The sequence below is a fragment of the Stigmatopora nigra genome, chromosome 21 (genome assembly GCF_051989575.1).
Source record: "Stigmatopora nigra isolate UIUO_SnigA chromosome 21, RoL_Snig_1.1, whole genome shotgun sequence".
In the NCBI taxonomy this organism is placed as follows: Eukaryota; Metazoa; Chordata; class Actinopteri; order Syngnathiformes; family Syngnathidae; genus Stigmatopora; species Stigmatopora nigra.
Window position 1 is genome coordinate 3262221 of NC_135528.1, and position 14945 is coordinate 3277165.

At 37.8% G+C, this 14945-nt stretch overlaps 1 protein-coding gene across 1 annotated transcript in view; it reads right to left on the bottom strand.

Moving 5' to 3' along the window:
• The window catches only part of gabbr2 (gamma-aminobutyric acid (GABA) B receptor, 2), a 99694-nt gene extending 88990 nt beyond the window's left edge, over window positions 1-10704 (bottom strand). The window contains exon 1 of the mRNA XM_077743764.1: window positions 9808-10704. Within this exon, the coding sequence (XP_077599890.1) occupies window positions 9808-10116 (309 nt within the window). The 5' untranslated portion in view covers window positions 10117-10704. The remainder of the gene's footprint in view (window positions 1-9807) is intronic.
• Window positions 10705-14945: the final 4241 nt, after the last annotated feature.

The following is a 14945-nucleotide window of genomic DNA, read 5'->3' on the forward strand; positions in this document are numbered from 1 at the left end:
TGGCGGCATGTCACCTCGAAGAAGGCAAATGTCGTTAATTGCATCCATCAGGGAATGCTAATAAGTTCTACGCCCAACGTATATCCTCATTTTTTTAGAGTTTACTGTTCATTTTGGAGACTTTTGCTTTCAACTCTACTCGGTGCTAGTATTTTGTTTTTATTGTTTTTACATACCTTTTGTATTTATAACCCCGCGTTTGTATATTTAATGGACATACAAAACGGTATGCAGTTGTGGTTGTTTTTAAAGGTCTATTTAATATTATTACTTTCTATGGTTGTTTTTTAAAGGTCTATTTAAAACTATTATTTTCTGTTTGATTTTCTGGGGGCATATGTTAACATTAATAGATGTGCATTAGTATATCAGTGTTATAGTATGAATATTTTTACGCACAACAGAAAAAATATGGAAGATTTCAATTAAACACCTATTTGTAACATATTTAGTAATATAAATGTTTTATACACGTTATAGTCTGGAAAAAAAAGAGGAAGAATAGGTTTTATAGTTTAAAATTGGTTCACTCATTTGATTTTTTTAAAGTATTTTGGGTCAGACTACAATTTTTTTTCTTTGTTGGTACCGCCACATTTCCGATTATATGCAATATATTCCGATGTTAGCGCTAAAATGTTTTCCATTTCACAAGTAGTGGAGAAATAAATCAGCATGATAAGAAGTGCTCCATTATTCCTTTGAAATAATATTAGTCTTCCTTCTCTCATGTATACACACATTTTACAGAATACCACAATAAAACCTAAATAAATTATTTTTTAGAGCGTTTCTTCTATTTGGAGCAAATCTGGAATTACAAATGATTTCAGTTTTGCAGCCAAAGTATACACTAGCTAAGAGCAAGGTAGTAAATAAAGAGTTCGTGAGGAGAGAAAATGGAAGAAAACATGTTTCAATTGCACATACACGGGTGCCAGAATGAAAATAGGATTGAAGCGACGAGGAAGAGGCGCACAAATCAATAGGATCCCCCTGTGTGTGTTAGTGTGTGTGTGTGTGTGTGTGTGTGTGTGTGTGTGTGTGTGTGTGTGTGTGTGTGTGTGTGTGTGTGTGTGTGTGTGTGTGTGTGTGTGTGTGTGTGTGTGTGTGTGTGTGTGTGTGTGTGCAGGAGAGGGCAAGTCAACATTTGAGTACACATGCAATATTTTTGGAGAGGGCGCATTATGTATTATTCTGATTCATAGTGTATGAAAGCCTGTCATATGTTAAAAACACGTGAGCAGAGAAGGAACAAGTCAAGCATGTTATGAAGATATACTGCTTCAAATGTTACTTTATTAACTATATAACATTTTTTTTGTAAAACTAAAACTTTTCAAATGAAAAAAATAATAATAATGTTATTTGATAGGTCGACCGTGAAATAGCACTAGAATTAGCTTTAAAATGTGAAGTCTTGCTGATATTTATATGCAAAATTCTGAATAGCATCACTAATCTATGTAACACCACCAGTCAAGTTATTGTACTTATGATTAAAAAAAAAATATATATATATATATATATATATATATATATATATATATATATATATATATATATATATATATATATATATATATATATATATATATATATATATATATATATATATATATATATATATATATATATATATATATATATATATATATATATATATATATATATATATATATATATATATATATATATATATATATATATATATATATATATGTTTTTTTCAAAACGTTACAAACAAGGGTCTCATTTGATGCCTTATCGTCACAATACAGCCTTGAATGATCCAATTTGCCAACGATTGTGTGAGAATATGGCAAGCGTTTGCGTATGCATATCTTTATGATTTTACCTTACAATAGCACTGGCTTATATTGCTAACAAGCAGCCAAATGGCAGAGGAAAAACACAAAAAAGGTGTTTAGATGTCCACATTGTGTGTGTGTGGGGAAATTTACCACTGGGGAATGAAGATGAGTCGATGCAGTATAATAGTTTTTTGTGTATGTATCTAATACACACACTGTTTCTTGTGCATCTTCAATGCCTTCTATTAATTTCTGATGTAAAATGGGACTGCATGAATAAAATTGCCTTGATATTTTACACACAAACACATTAATCTAATAATATCCCATCTATTTTGGATGGACAATATTTGCGCAGGGTGTGCAAACAGCTGTTGCCGCGTAATCGTTCCATCAGAAAAAGGAGAGAATGTTGATGTAGAAAATGCAGTATGATGGGTACATGTCGGGGGAAAATTTGATGTTGGGAGTTGGAAGAGAGTGCTATGTACTTTCAAAAGTTTAATAAATGTCTTATATAGGATGGGTATGTTTATACTGTAGAGCTATATATACAGTGTAAGTATATAGTAGACTTTTTGCCATTGTGTATAAATGGCTATACAGTGCTACCTCTACTTATGAATGCCTCTACATACGATGGTAACCAAACACATTGTTATGAAAATGACCATTCCAATATATGAAAAAAAATCCAAGTTACAAAATCCCCCAAAACGTAAGTACTACATTTCCTGTGTACTTTACATATAAAGTGCTGCTCTACTTACGAAAAATCCAAGTTACAAAACAAGTTCTGTTACCATAAGTAGATGTATGACTGTATATATATATACTACTGTGTACAAGAAAACACAAAAGTGAATTCCCATTGAAAAAAAAGGCTATGTTGCGCTGATTGGTTTCATCAGAACCAAAAGAAAGTGTGTTTACGTGAATTTAAAAAGAAAAAAACAAGGAACGGAGAGGATTTTGTTTCTCCTCAAGTGGCAACACACTACATATTCCAGCTGCGTCCATGACAACAAACATGCACGCCCTCTGGGAAGCAGTGGTGTCAAGTGCTTGCTGGTCCTCTGGGGAATTGAGCACATGAGCACCTTCTGCACATGTGACATTAAATCTATGAAACAAACAACTAATGAACTTAACGAAATAAAAGGATCACTCATGAAAATAACTAAATATTTGGACATTTCACAAATAACGTATCAGGCTTTTTAAAATTTCAATATAACCAAGCGATATGAAGAAATTAATTTATAGTTATTTCGGCTCAGATGCAGCCGTGCTTTCTATTCTCTCTCTCTTTCTCTCTCAGATTCTAACATAAACGACCAGCTGCTCATTGAGTCAAGGGGTTTGTTGTAGTTGCGACTGCTATGCTTCAATTCGCAGCATCCTTGATTGCTAATAAACACACACACATGCACACACCCTCTTGCCACCATAAAAATTACATATATATACATATATACGTATACATTAATATACATATATATGTACATATACATTAATATACATATATATACACATATACACATATATACATATATATACACATACACATATATACATATATATATACACATATATACATATATATATATATATATACATATACACGTATATATACACATATATACATGTATATACACATATATACATATACATATATATATACACATATACATATATATATACACATATACATATATATATATACACACATACACGTATATATACACATATATATACATGTATATACACATACGTATGTACATATATATACACACACCCCCACAGATACACACACACACTTACACACATATGATATGTAATTCATGAGCAAAACGTTGCTGTCATGAGGTTATGGCTGCTATCAACATACACGCATCTATTAGAATGACAAACTTTTTGCTTGTCACATCAACTTCCTAATTTTCAATCATTGCAGTGATGACTACTTGATTCTACAACCTTAACCTTACAAATATTGAGTATTAAATATAGAACAAAGTTGCCATGTGTTTTCAGTTCCTTTCTTTCAAAGTCAAAGTTGAGGTATTTTTACTTTGCTTTCACAAGAAGGTCACTCAGCGTCTGCTGTGAGTTTTATGATGGTTGTCAAAATAACGGCCTTCCGTTGCATCGTTTTGGGAACATTTACGTTGGTCCTCGAGAGCGTCAAGACAGCTTTTATTGTGAAAGGTGGTGGGGCCACAGAGAAAGATACACTGTTGCCTCAACCGCACCCTTATTTCTGTTAATTTTAGGAATACGTGTCATAAGGAATATCAACCATTGGGGCAGGTGGCAGCAAGAGGGTGGACCAAGGTGGTTGCGCTAATTTTTGCAAAAAGCAATCTGGCTTTGCTGTAGAGCCGCCACATGCTCATGTCCTCCGGCAGTGCTGCGGGGTGCAACCACAACCATATGTGTATGATAGCGTGTGTTATGAAACCTGGCCACCATTACATTTGTAATGGCCCATACACAGTCAACATTTTCCCCTCATACAACCAGCCGAAAAAAAGCCCCTTGACAGATTGGTGCTAAAAATAAGATGTATTAATAAGATCAAATGCCTTAACTTTTATCTCTGGGATAAATTTAAACACATGAAGCTAGAAAAAACTGCAGTAAAATAACTTGCCTCCTACAATAAATGTGTTATGAGAGTTCACATCTATCTCCTTCAAACGGTCACCATGTTTGGTAGAGTCAGTATTCCCCTAAACTATGAAATTATCCTAAAATAAAAATGTTATACCTCTGTGACCAATCACCTCATTACTCTAACACAATCGCCTGTTCAGTTTCATATTACAAACATATACTGCAAGTTTGAGATTCCATTTACTCATCTTAAACGCAAACATACAAATAAACACAGCACACACTGCTTTGCATTGTGATGAATTCCAATTAGATTGTGTTTAAGCAATCAATATATCGATCCAAATCGATATTGTTCCACGCCTAACATACACCTCTTCAATGTCGTTTTACAAACACCCCTTTCGCCTCATGACCATGCCCACTTTCTCCAACATAGAGTAAACAAGTCAAAACAAATCCCCTATAAAATATTCTGTTTAGCAATTGTCAAAAAGGAATTATCAGTTTTATTAGTTTCAACTGCCTCCATGCATGGCTGTTTTGTGTCATTACTAATTCCGACAGACAAATGCAAAAATACTGAAAAATTAGTTCATGTCCATTTCAAGGCTATTTCAATGTCTCCTAAAACGAAGAAATAGCTGAAAAACTCAAGTAACGTGTGAATTTTTCTCCATCTCGTTTCCTGACGGTCGTCGTCACGTGCCATTAACCGGCACCTTTGTGACATCATCTATCATCTAAATGTCAAGAAAAAGATCAGTGGAGAGAAAATTTGAAGGGTAGATGAGAACAGGGGAGATGTGGCTCCTGTTTCGACGTTCCGAAAGTGCTGAGTGCGTCTCAATGCGCTGACCCGTCACAGATAGCGGGATCAATGTAGAGAAGCACAGAAGGATCTCCGGGGACTAACGAAGAGAGCAGTGAGAGAGCGGTGAGAGCGGTGAGAGAGCATCCGAGAGCGGTGCTGGTCTGCGAGCTATAGATCCCGAAATAGGATAGGATCATTTTCTAAACAGGAAGAGGAAATGGTCAGCCTCTTCATTCCTATTAGATGATAATGCAGTGCTATTTGCACTCTTGTTTCATTCTGGGAGCTAATACAATTGGGATAGCATACTGTAAGTAGGAGGCTACATTCTTGTCTGACATAAGATGAGAATATTACATCCTTTTCCATAATAGATTCTTCTGATGAGTGTGCCTTAGCCATTTTTTGTTATTATTGTCCATATAAAGATCGTGGAAAGAGACAGTCATTGCTTCTTTGTAAGAGTCAATCGTCGTACAGGATAACAATAAAATGTATATTTCCTTAATAATATAGTTATGTTATTAAGTTCCTCAAAAGAACTGAGCAAAAATGTCTTGAGTTTGTTCTCAAATGTGGCCAAAGTAACAAGAAAAACATACAACAACAACAAACAAAACTACTCAACAAAGCCAGCATTATCCGATTGCCACAGCTGTACTCTGTTTGGTCTTAACCAATTGTAGTCTAGATTCAAAAATAATCCATTACACCCAAAACACGTTTCTACATTTGAATCCAAATATCTATCATCCGCCAAATTGCTGCTTGTTGAAGTTCACTGACACCATTCTGTGCTTAAAGAGAAAATCAGAAGGTTCTCAACTGGAAAGCTTAAAAGTCAGTCATTGTATCGTCACTTGTCCTATTCCTGACGTCAATGGAGTAGCAGTGATGCAAATAATTCTGCCATGCATCCTATCGCCTAGGCACTAGCTTAGCACTGGGACAACTCACAACCCCCCCACCCCCTCCACCCTCCACCCTTCCGAATCCCAAGCCTTGATCCTCTAAGCTCGCCCGGCTACAGTATCAGTCCTCAGCTAGGCTAAATTCCGCATGAAGATGGAAGAGCACCGCCAGCACTAAGCCCTACGCTACGTTTATAATCCACCGTTTCTCTTCTTCTACCTTCTAAAAAGGACCCAAAAAAAAAAATCAAACTAACCACCACAGTTTCAACCAAAAAAAAAAAACAACAACACACTCCTGGAACTACGTTATACATCATCTCCATCAACACCAGTGGGCTACACCCCTCTGAGGAGGATCGAGTAGGCCCTACTAGCTCGACCCGTGGCTTCACCAACAGGGGATAAAGGGATAAAGAGCCTCTGCTCTGGGACTGATTACTTACATCTGCCTGGCTAAATCCCAGCGCTCCCTCTCACACATGCGTGAGTTTGACGTACAGAAAGCACCCAAGCAAACGTACATGTCGCTGCGCAGTGAGTGGATCAATGGTTGCCACAACTGCTTCGCAGTTTAGAAATGTAGGGATTTGAATTCACGTTTTATTTTTTTTATTTTTTTCAAGTACTTCATGCTGTACCTCAAAATATAAATGGGATCTTAATTAACAAAATTAAATTGCTCTCAGTGGGAATGAATGTCCAAAAATAAGTGTTCATCCGGCTGGGTGGGATCAGCTTATACTTTTGCATTTTTTGAAAACTGCACTCTTTGTCTCTTAATAATACCATATTTTCTCGCATATAAACTACATCCGTGTATAAGCTGTACCTTTAAAATTTCCTTAAAATCATTTAATTTTACAATTTCTCTCGTATAAGGCGCCCTCAGATTCACAATTTTAACCACCATATTAATGGTTTTAACACGGAGAAAAATGTGTTACTTTGGAAGGGGAAATCTTGAGAAAAATCATCGTACGTGGTATTTCTGACATACTTTATAAATCGAAAGGATCGTCTGCTGGAAGTCACGTGACTAAGTAAACAATTTGTGCGCATATAAGCCGTACCCTTGATTCGATCATTTTTTTGCATGACAAATACAGCTTATATGCGAGAAAATAGGGTAAATTACTGCATACTGACTTGACTATATACAGTAACTGCTATCATGGCTAGATGCCCAATCCATTTGAAGTGATCGCGAAAAAACTAACTTCCTTTGCTCCCACCCTACCATTTCTTTGAATTGGAAGGCTACTAGTGATGAACTAGCATATCCCTAAACATATCTACCCATCTTTTTTGTTCCAAAAATTACAATTGAGCACAAAAGTTTGCCCACCCCTGAGCTGGCATCATCTGTTGTCCCACCTGTGTAAATATTCAATAAGCATATTCAAATGTTGAGCTCGGTTGTTGACTCGAAGCGCTCCAAGCTGTGCCGTGACGATTTCTGTGAGCGTGTAAATATTCTCCGAGCAGTTAGCGGACGGCCCTAGTGCAGCAATCTTTGTTTTAATTATCTGTGAGTACTAAAAGTTAAAAAACTAAAAGCCAGAAATCTTTGTCTGCAAGCAGCTGAAACCCAAAGGGAAGCAGAGCTGAGACTTGGATATGTGCGTCCAACCAAGACATAGCAACTTATACATTTGGATCAAATTAACCGAAAAGTCAGGAAAGACAGAAGCAGCAAGAACAGATTGACCATAAAACGATATACAGCACCAAAGACGACAGATGGATAGATAGTTAAGTCCAACTCGCGATTTCATTCTGCGTTGGCATGGCAACTGATGCGGCACCACACACACTTCAACACAGCATTCACAGTAAGCGGCTCATTTCACACCAAGTGCTCGTTTAGTCATTCCCAACCTTGCCTTCAATTGAAGACGGCACACAATGGAAGAGGACGGGAAGACAAGTTGGGCAGGCAAAGTAGACAAAAGAGTGCCATTTAAACCAGAAGTTGGGCATTGTCGTCAAGCTCAATACGATGGAGATGTCAAACTAAAGTGTGATAGGTTTTAACTGCCATTATAATCGAGAGGAACCCTTGACTGGGTGCATCCGCCAGCACTCATTTGACAGGTGCTATTCACACCTCTGGGAGGTATGGCACTCAATTCAACTTTCTCTAGCACATTCAGAATAAACACTGCTAACCAAAGTGCTTGATTGAACATGACATAATGAACACAACCAGTCCGACATAGTTTTTGATACTTAAAGTAGTTACAGTACAAAGATGAAACTTAAAGTTTCCTTTCAGCATTGGACAAAATGTTTCAACCATCAGTCTACAAACACGATGAGCTGGAAATGTTCGTGACCGGACGTTTGGTCGCTGGTCTTTTGGTCGCCGATCAAATGTATTTAGATATTAAACAGTACTTAGATATAAAACTCTCTCTCTTAGATATTAAACTCTCACTCAGGAATATAATTTTTCAGAGCTGGCTTCAACAGTAAACTCTCTGTCATCATTTGACCAAGGACCAAAAGACAAAATTAGTTAAACAATTTTTGATACCACCCACTGAAAACACCTTTAAAAGTATAAAAAATGACCAATTTTGCATGAAATCTGTATTTGAAAAATGAGCCAAACCAAACAAAAATAAAACCGTAAACACCTCAGTTCAAATATGCAATCGCTGAAGGGGTGGGTCTAGCACAAATGTTTCACTCTTTCTCTTGCTTACTCTCTCATCACTCACATGGTGCCCTGTAGCCTAGTCATCCTCCTTGTGGTGCATTTGCAGGCGCAAGAGTTGATGAGTATGTAGCACCACCCTGACTGTATGCAAAGAGTTGTGCATTTGGCTATTTAGTGTGGGTGTTGTCGAAAAATTGAGTGATGCTATTGACTTTTCCCTGTGTGCTAGCTACAGGAAATTCACTCCACTGCAAGCGTTGCAGGATTTCCTTAATATAATCGTATTATTTACTTCTTTTGATGTTTCCTAACTTGGATAGATTCCCGGAAGAGAAATGTACATATCAAAGCATTTCATATCCTGAAAAATCCATATGTTGAAGCATTCATAAGTAGAGGTACCATTGTACTCAATGAATTGTCTGAAAATGCGGTACATTCAAGTACTGTGTGTTTGTTGGCAGGCACTTCACAAATTACACTGAGGCATCTTGAACTTTGAACTCAATTAAATGGAACTTAGCCATTTCAATAGGAAGATACTCTATACAAGTTGCAAAGATTCCACACATTAGAAAGTGTCTTTTAACCCAATCATCCCAATGGATATATGGGTAGAGTCTACACAGATTTGGTGCATCCAAGCACTTCAATATCTTGAACCTGTTGTTATCTCAATGGGATATTCTGGTAGAACAGGTGTCCCCAAGCACTCAATTGGCAAATCCCACTGACATATGTTTAGGTCATCATTTTACTGGGATGCGGGACAGTGGGATCTAACACAAGGTGCAACCAACACTACGTCAGAAGCGACTCGCGCACATCACACAAAGACATCATTTGACAGCTGTTATCGCAAGAACAGGTGCAATGGAGAAAAAACTCAGCAATTGCACAAGGATGGCAACATTTTTTCAAAAAATGTCAGCACGATGGAGATGCTTCAAGGGAGATGAAAGGACAATACATGCAGACGCTCACCTCAGTGTCGTAGATTTCGGTAATGAGCGAGAAGGAGTACTTCCGGGACTCCCGCATGTGTTGGATGGCAAGCTGCACGGCGGGCTCGATGCCCTGGCTGATGCTGCTCATCAACGCCGACTCGTTCATTGGCATGAGCACCATAATGGGCAAATTCTCGCCGTCGCGTGCGAACCAGCTGTTGTCTTGCCCGCGCTTAGTGCGGTCGTTGCACACCTTGGCCAACGCGGTGCCCGCCAGCAGGCAGCACGCCGCCGCAAAGAGGAGCAGCGCAGCGCGGCCGCCGTGCTCCCTCCGGGCTGGGGCCATGCTCAGGTGAGGGGCGGGTTAGGGGGTAATCCCAAAAGTCACAGGGTGGGCATAGCCACTTCCGATCCGGGTGCTGCTACTCCTGGATGGCTTCAATCACCCCCGCAACCCCCTCCCGCCCCCAGCAAAGAGGAGAGGGCGCCAAAAAATCCGCAGCAGCCCCCGCAGTGGGGAGAGAAGAAAAAACGCTGCAGAATATTCCCAAGAAAAGGCGCAGAGAGTGCAGAGGAATTACTGACACCACAGATAGACCCCCTTCCGAGAAAAAGAAAAAAAACACTGAAGAATGGAGGGGGGGTTGACTCTCAGCTTCCAAGTAAATTCCCAACCAAGCGTGCGCAATCCTCGCTGGACGAAAGAGGTGGGAAAAGAAAAAAAAGCCAGGAATTAAGCCCGAAAACGGGCGAAGATCAGGAGAAGGAGAAAAAGGGGGTGGGATGAACGGTGAATGTCGAGGGAGTTAGCCTGCACGAGAGACGCTCATTTTCGGATGGTGCGTCAGACAAGCGCCGCTTGATGCTGCCGCTGCTGCTGCTGGTGGTGATGGTGACGACGCGCACGAGAGGGAGCAGCCGTGGATGTGGAGGATGAGAGAGGGAGGATGCGGAGGAGGAGGAGGAAGGGAGAGAGCGAGCAAGAGAGAGAGAGAATGCACATGCATAAAGGCTTTTTTTTGCAAGGCAAATTCATGACAGCCGAGAGGGATTTAACTAGGCTTTTATGATACGCTCCAAGCATGCTGCACGTGTGCAAAAGCCAAATACAACAAGGCTGTAAAACATAACAGACTTTACCATCATGAATACTCTCGTGAAGTGTAACAGAAAACTGAATTACCATATTTCCCGGACAATAAGTAACACTTTTTTCTATAGTTTGACAGGGGCTGGGGAGAAATACTTGTTTTTTTTCTTTCTCTCTGACTGTAGACAGCCAGTTATTTTTTTTTTTTTTTTAGGCTATTGTTTTCTGGAAAAAACTGTATTGTTAAGTCTGTTGTTCTCTATTTTACCATTGTTACTTTGACAGTTTGGCTACTCAATGCTGGCAGGATTTATGTTTCTGAAAAATTGTATTTTATTTATAATATATGAAGGTAATTTTCATTTTTTGCATAATTTTTTGATATTGTGGAGTCACGTTATTGAGTGTCATGAAGATATCAAGTGAAGTAATGTAACCAAACAAAAAAGTACTATTTTAGAGCATCAAATATCCAACAGGAGATTGAGGGCATTGAGATGATAGGAGTAAAATCAGAGTAAATGCGCATTTTTAATACTGTATATATAGTACACAATATGTTTTTACCAGCTGCTGTCATGTGACAAGTGGGATTTAAGAGTAGATTTCTTAAGCTAATGGTCATATAACATTAGAATGTGTGTTAATTTTGAGCTCCTGTCAAATTTTGACTGGCCAAAGTGCAACAAAGAAGAGAATGTAAGGTATTACTGTCCCGTGCTAAGGTTAAAACTGCATTATTTTTGTCAGGAGTAGATGTCTTAACTCAGGTTAAAAAGATAAATGAACATATCTCAAAGGCGGCTTTGGGTACCAAAGAGGAGACTGATGGAAGATTGATGGCAAAACCTGATCTCAACATACACACATTCATGATCATTTTAAGATGCTGGTAAAAAAAAGTCCTATACTGCATTCAAAGGGAGACTGTGGGCAGCAATGCCCTCCCATTTAGACCCACTCAAAATTGTCTTTGGACCCGAGCACGGGAGCAGAGGAACATAGAGAGTCCATTAGCCGTACTTCCTGCAGGTCGGAGGCTGGCCGAGTGCTTTTTTCTATTCGCGGGTCTCTGCGAGCGGATTAAGTTCCCCCGCAGCCCCCTCCTGCATGCCGATAAAAAATACAATACGATTGCGCTATAATTCATGGGATTGTTAAAGAGGCGTGGGAAGAGGAGAGAGTTGAGGGAGGGGGGGTGCAGGTCATGTGCCTAAAGCTTTTTAACCCATCAGATTTGACAGCAAGTCGCAGCGATCACAATCGAAAGACTGCAATGTGCTCATTGACCCTGGTCTAGATGTCAGTTCATGCAATTCATACATACATTCAATAAAATGTATCTAAATGCACCCTGACACTCTAATCATGTATTCATCTACTCTATGTATTGTGTAATGGATTGAGCATGATGCATGATACATGTAGCGATACATTTACTTCTATTACAACACATTACAAATCAATTCAATTGAGATGTGATACAATTCACATAAATTGGTAAATATTACATTCGATATGTCCAGTTACAAAATTAAAAGGGAATGCATAGCAATTTCAATAACTTGAATTCTAAAATTAGTGTATATAGCATACATGTAATTCGTTTAGATACTGTTACTGGATAAATTTGAAAGATTTAGTCCAAGTACGGTTCACTAAAATTAAATTGTGATTGATATATGGTAAAATATATACTAGTGATAATACAAGTTGAATTGAATTACGAAGTGATTCAATTAAGAGGAAGGCTGGAACACTTAACATTGTGATGCACTCCAAATCACATCAGTCAATTTTAATATATAACAATGATGCAATGGCGTGAAACCACAATCAAAATGCACTGTGATACATCATGATTCTATCCGCTTTAAATACAATGATTTACTCCAATTAAGATGCCAAATATAAAACACTAAAATGAATATCAATTTGATACGACATACTCAATTTCCCAACAAATTGACCCAAAATATGATTCAAATTACAATACTATATATGAACTTTTTCATTCCTAGATGCGATGCGGTTTGTGAGAATCAACTCATTCACTGCCACTGAATGTAATGAATTTATTTGAACTATAATTCTGCAAAATGAAACCCTCACCCCAATACACACGCATACACTAAAAGTTAAAGTCGTAGCAGCAAAGAGCAGCTCCACAAAAGTGGTGCTTGTTGCTAAAAACGATGTTGAAGAGATTGTTGATCTGAACTGTTAAGTATCCCACCTGCGAGAAGCTAGTGGGCGTCAGCGCACCATCGATGCTAACATTCATACCACTATTTTCTGCACACATCTCAATTTACTTCGCAGCCACACTGGGCACGTTGTAGCATAATGCTAACACAAGCTCTGTTTTTGCGAGCTGAAAGTTTTAAAATACAGTGGTACCTCGACATACGAGCAATTTGAGATACGGGTCAAATTTGGAGCAAATATTTATCTTGAGATACGAGAAAATGTTTGATATACGAGCATATAGGGCGGACGAGAGACCCTGCTCATAAGAACATCATGGGCACGTTCTCTCTCCCCACAACTCCCTCGTCTAATGTATCTATGAGCACTGGGCGGAGCGTAGCATTTTTTGAGTGTTTTCAGTGTTTTTGGGTGGAGATGAATGAAAAATAGTACTATAATGACTAATATTAGACTATTTTTTACACTTAAACTGTCTCATTGTTTTTATGATGTATTCCCTTTAGTTCCAATTCTTTAGCAAGTCTTAAACTGCTCAGAAGAGAAAATTTCTCATGCCAAATACTTACAATAGTTCCATAGAAAATACACAGACCGCGTGCTACATTTTAATTTACCTTTAAAACTAGGCAAAAACCCAGATGGCTTTTTGAAAGCAGTCTACATTATGTCAGTTATTCGAGATAAATAGTTCTATATAAGGACATCCCTCAACCAAATAAGTGCGTAACTTGGAGCCGGGCGTTTCGATACGTCAGCTATTCGGAACGCAACGGTGTGAAAAATGGCGTTCTGGGCCGCCATATTTCATGTATTCGCGTGTAGGATGCGGCAGCTGATGAAATATCTGAGCGCTTTGTCGGCGGTTTGTTTCAAAGAATGAGCAATGGAAAGGCTGATGTGTCATTAATCAGTATACTGTCACCTTCTTGGGGATTCACTGAGTGTGTTTTTTTTTCCTCCTGTTTGGTTGCACCATTTTGGCTTCTTATCAGGGGATTTGGATAACATTCACTAGGGATACTGCATCCAATCACTGTCGATACGCTATAATTACGATTCAATATGGAATGTTTCAGATGAATCAAAATGTGTTATGCTCCAATTACAGATATGATTAAATCAAATTAAGAGGTACATTTACTGGCGCTTTTATTTTGTTCCATGACCACATTTCCAGAAAATATTACCCAAACAAAAGCTAGTGTATAAAAATCTATAACGTGAGTCACTTTTAAGTCAAGATTCCACTTAACAGTAGAATTCCTTATGCACATTCGAAGTACTGTTAGTCAGGAGGATATGTATGTATATGTGTATGTGTGTATGTGTGTATGTGTGTATGTGTATACGTGTATATGTGTATACATGTATATGTGTATGTATGTATACGTGTATATGTGTATACGTGTATATGTGTATACGTGTATGTGTAAATGTGAAATACATGTATATGTGTATGTATGTATACGTGTATATGTCTATACTTGTATGTGTAAATGTGTATACATGTATATGTGTATGTATGTATATGTGTATACATGTATATGTGTATGTATGTATATGTGTATACATGTATATGTGTATGTATGTATATGTGTATACATGTATATGTGTATGTACGTATATGTGTGTATATATATATATATATATATATATATATATATATATATATATATATATATATATATATATATATATATATATATATATATATATATATATATATATATATAAACAAATACAAGCTTGAGATATTTGACTTTGTGCTTGGAAGATAATATTGAATCTTCACCTTGTCAAACATTCTTTTAAACAAAATGGTTTATATATAGGATCTATACCTGCCATATCTCTTGGGACAACTGTTCCAACTC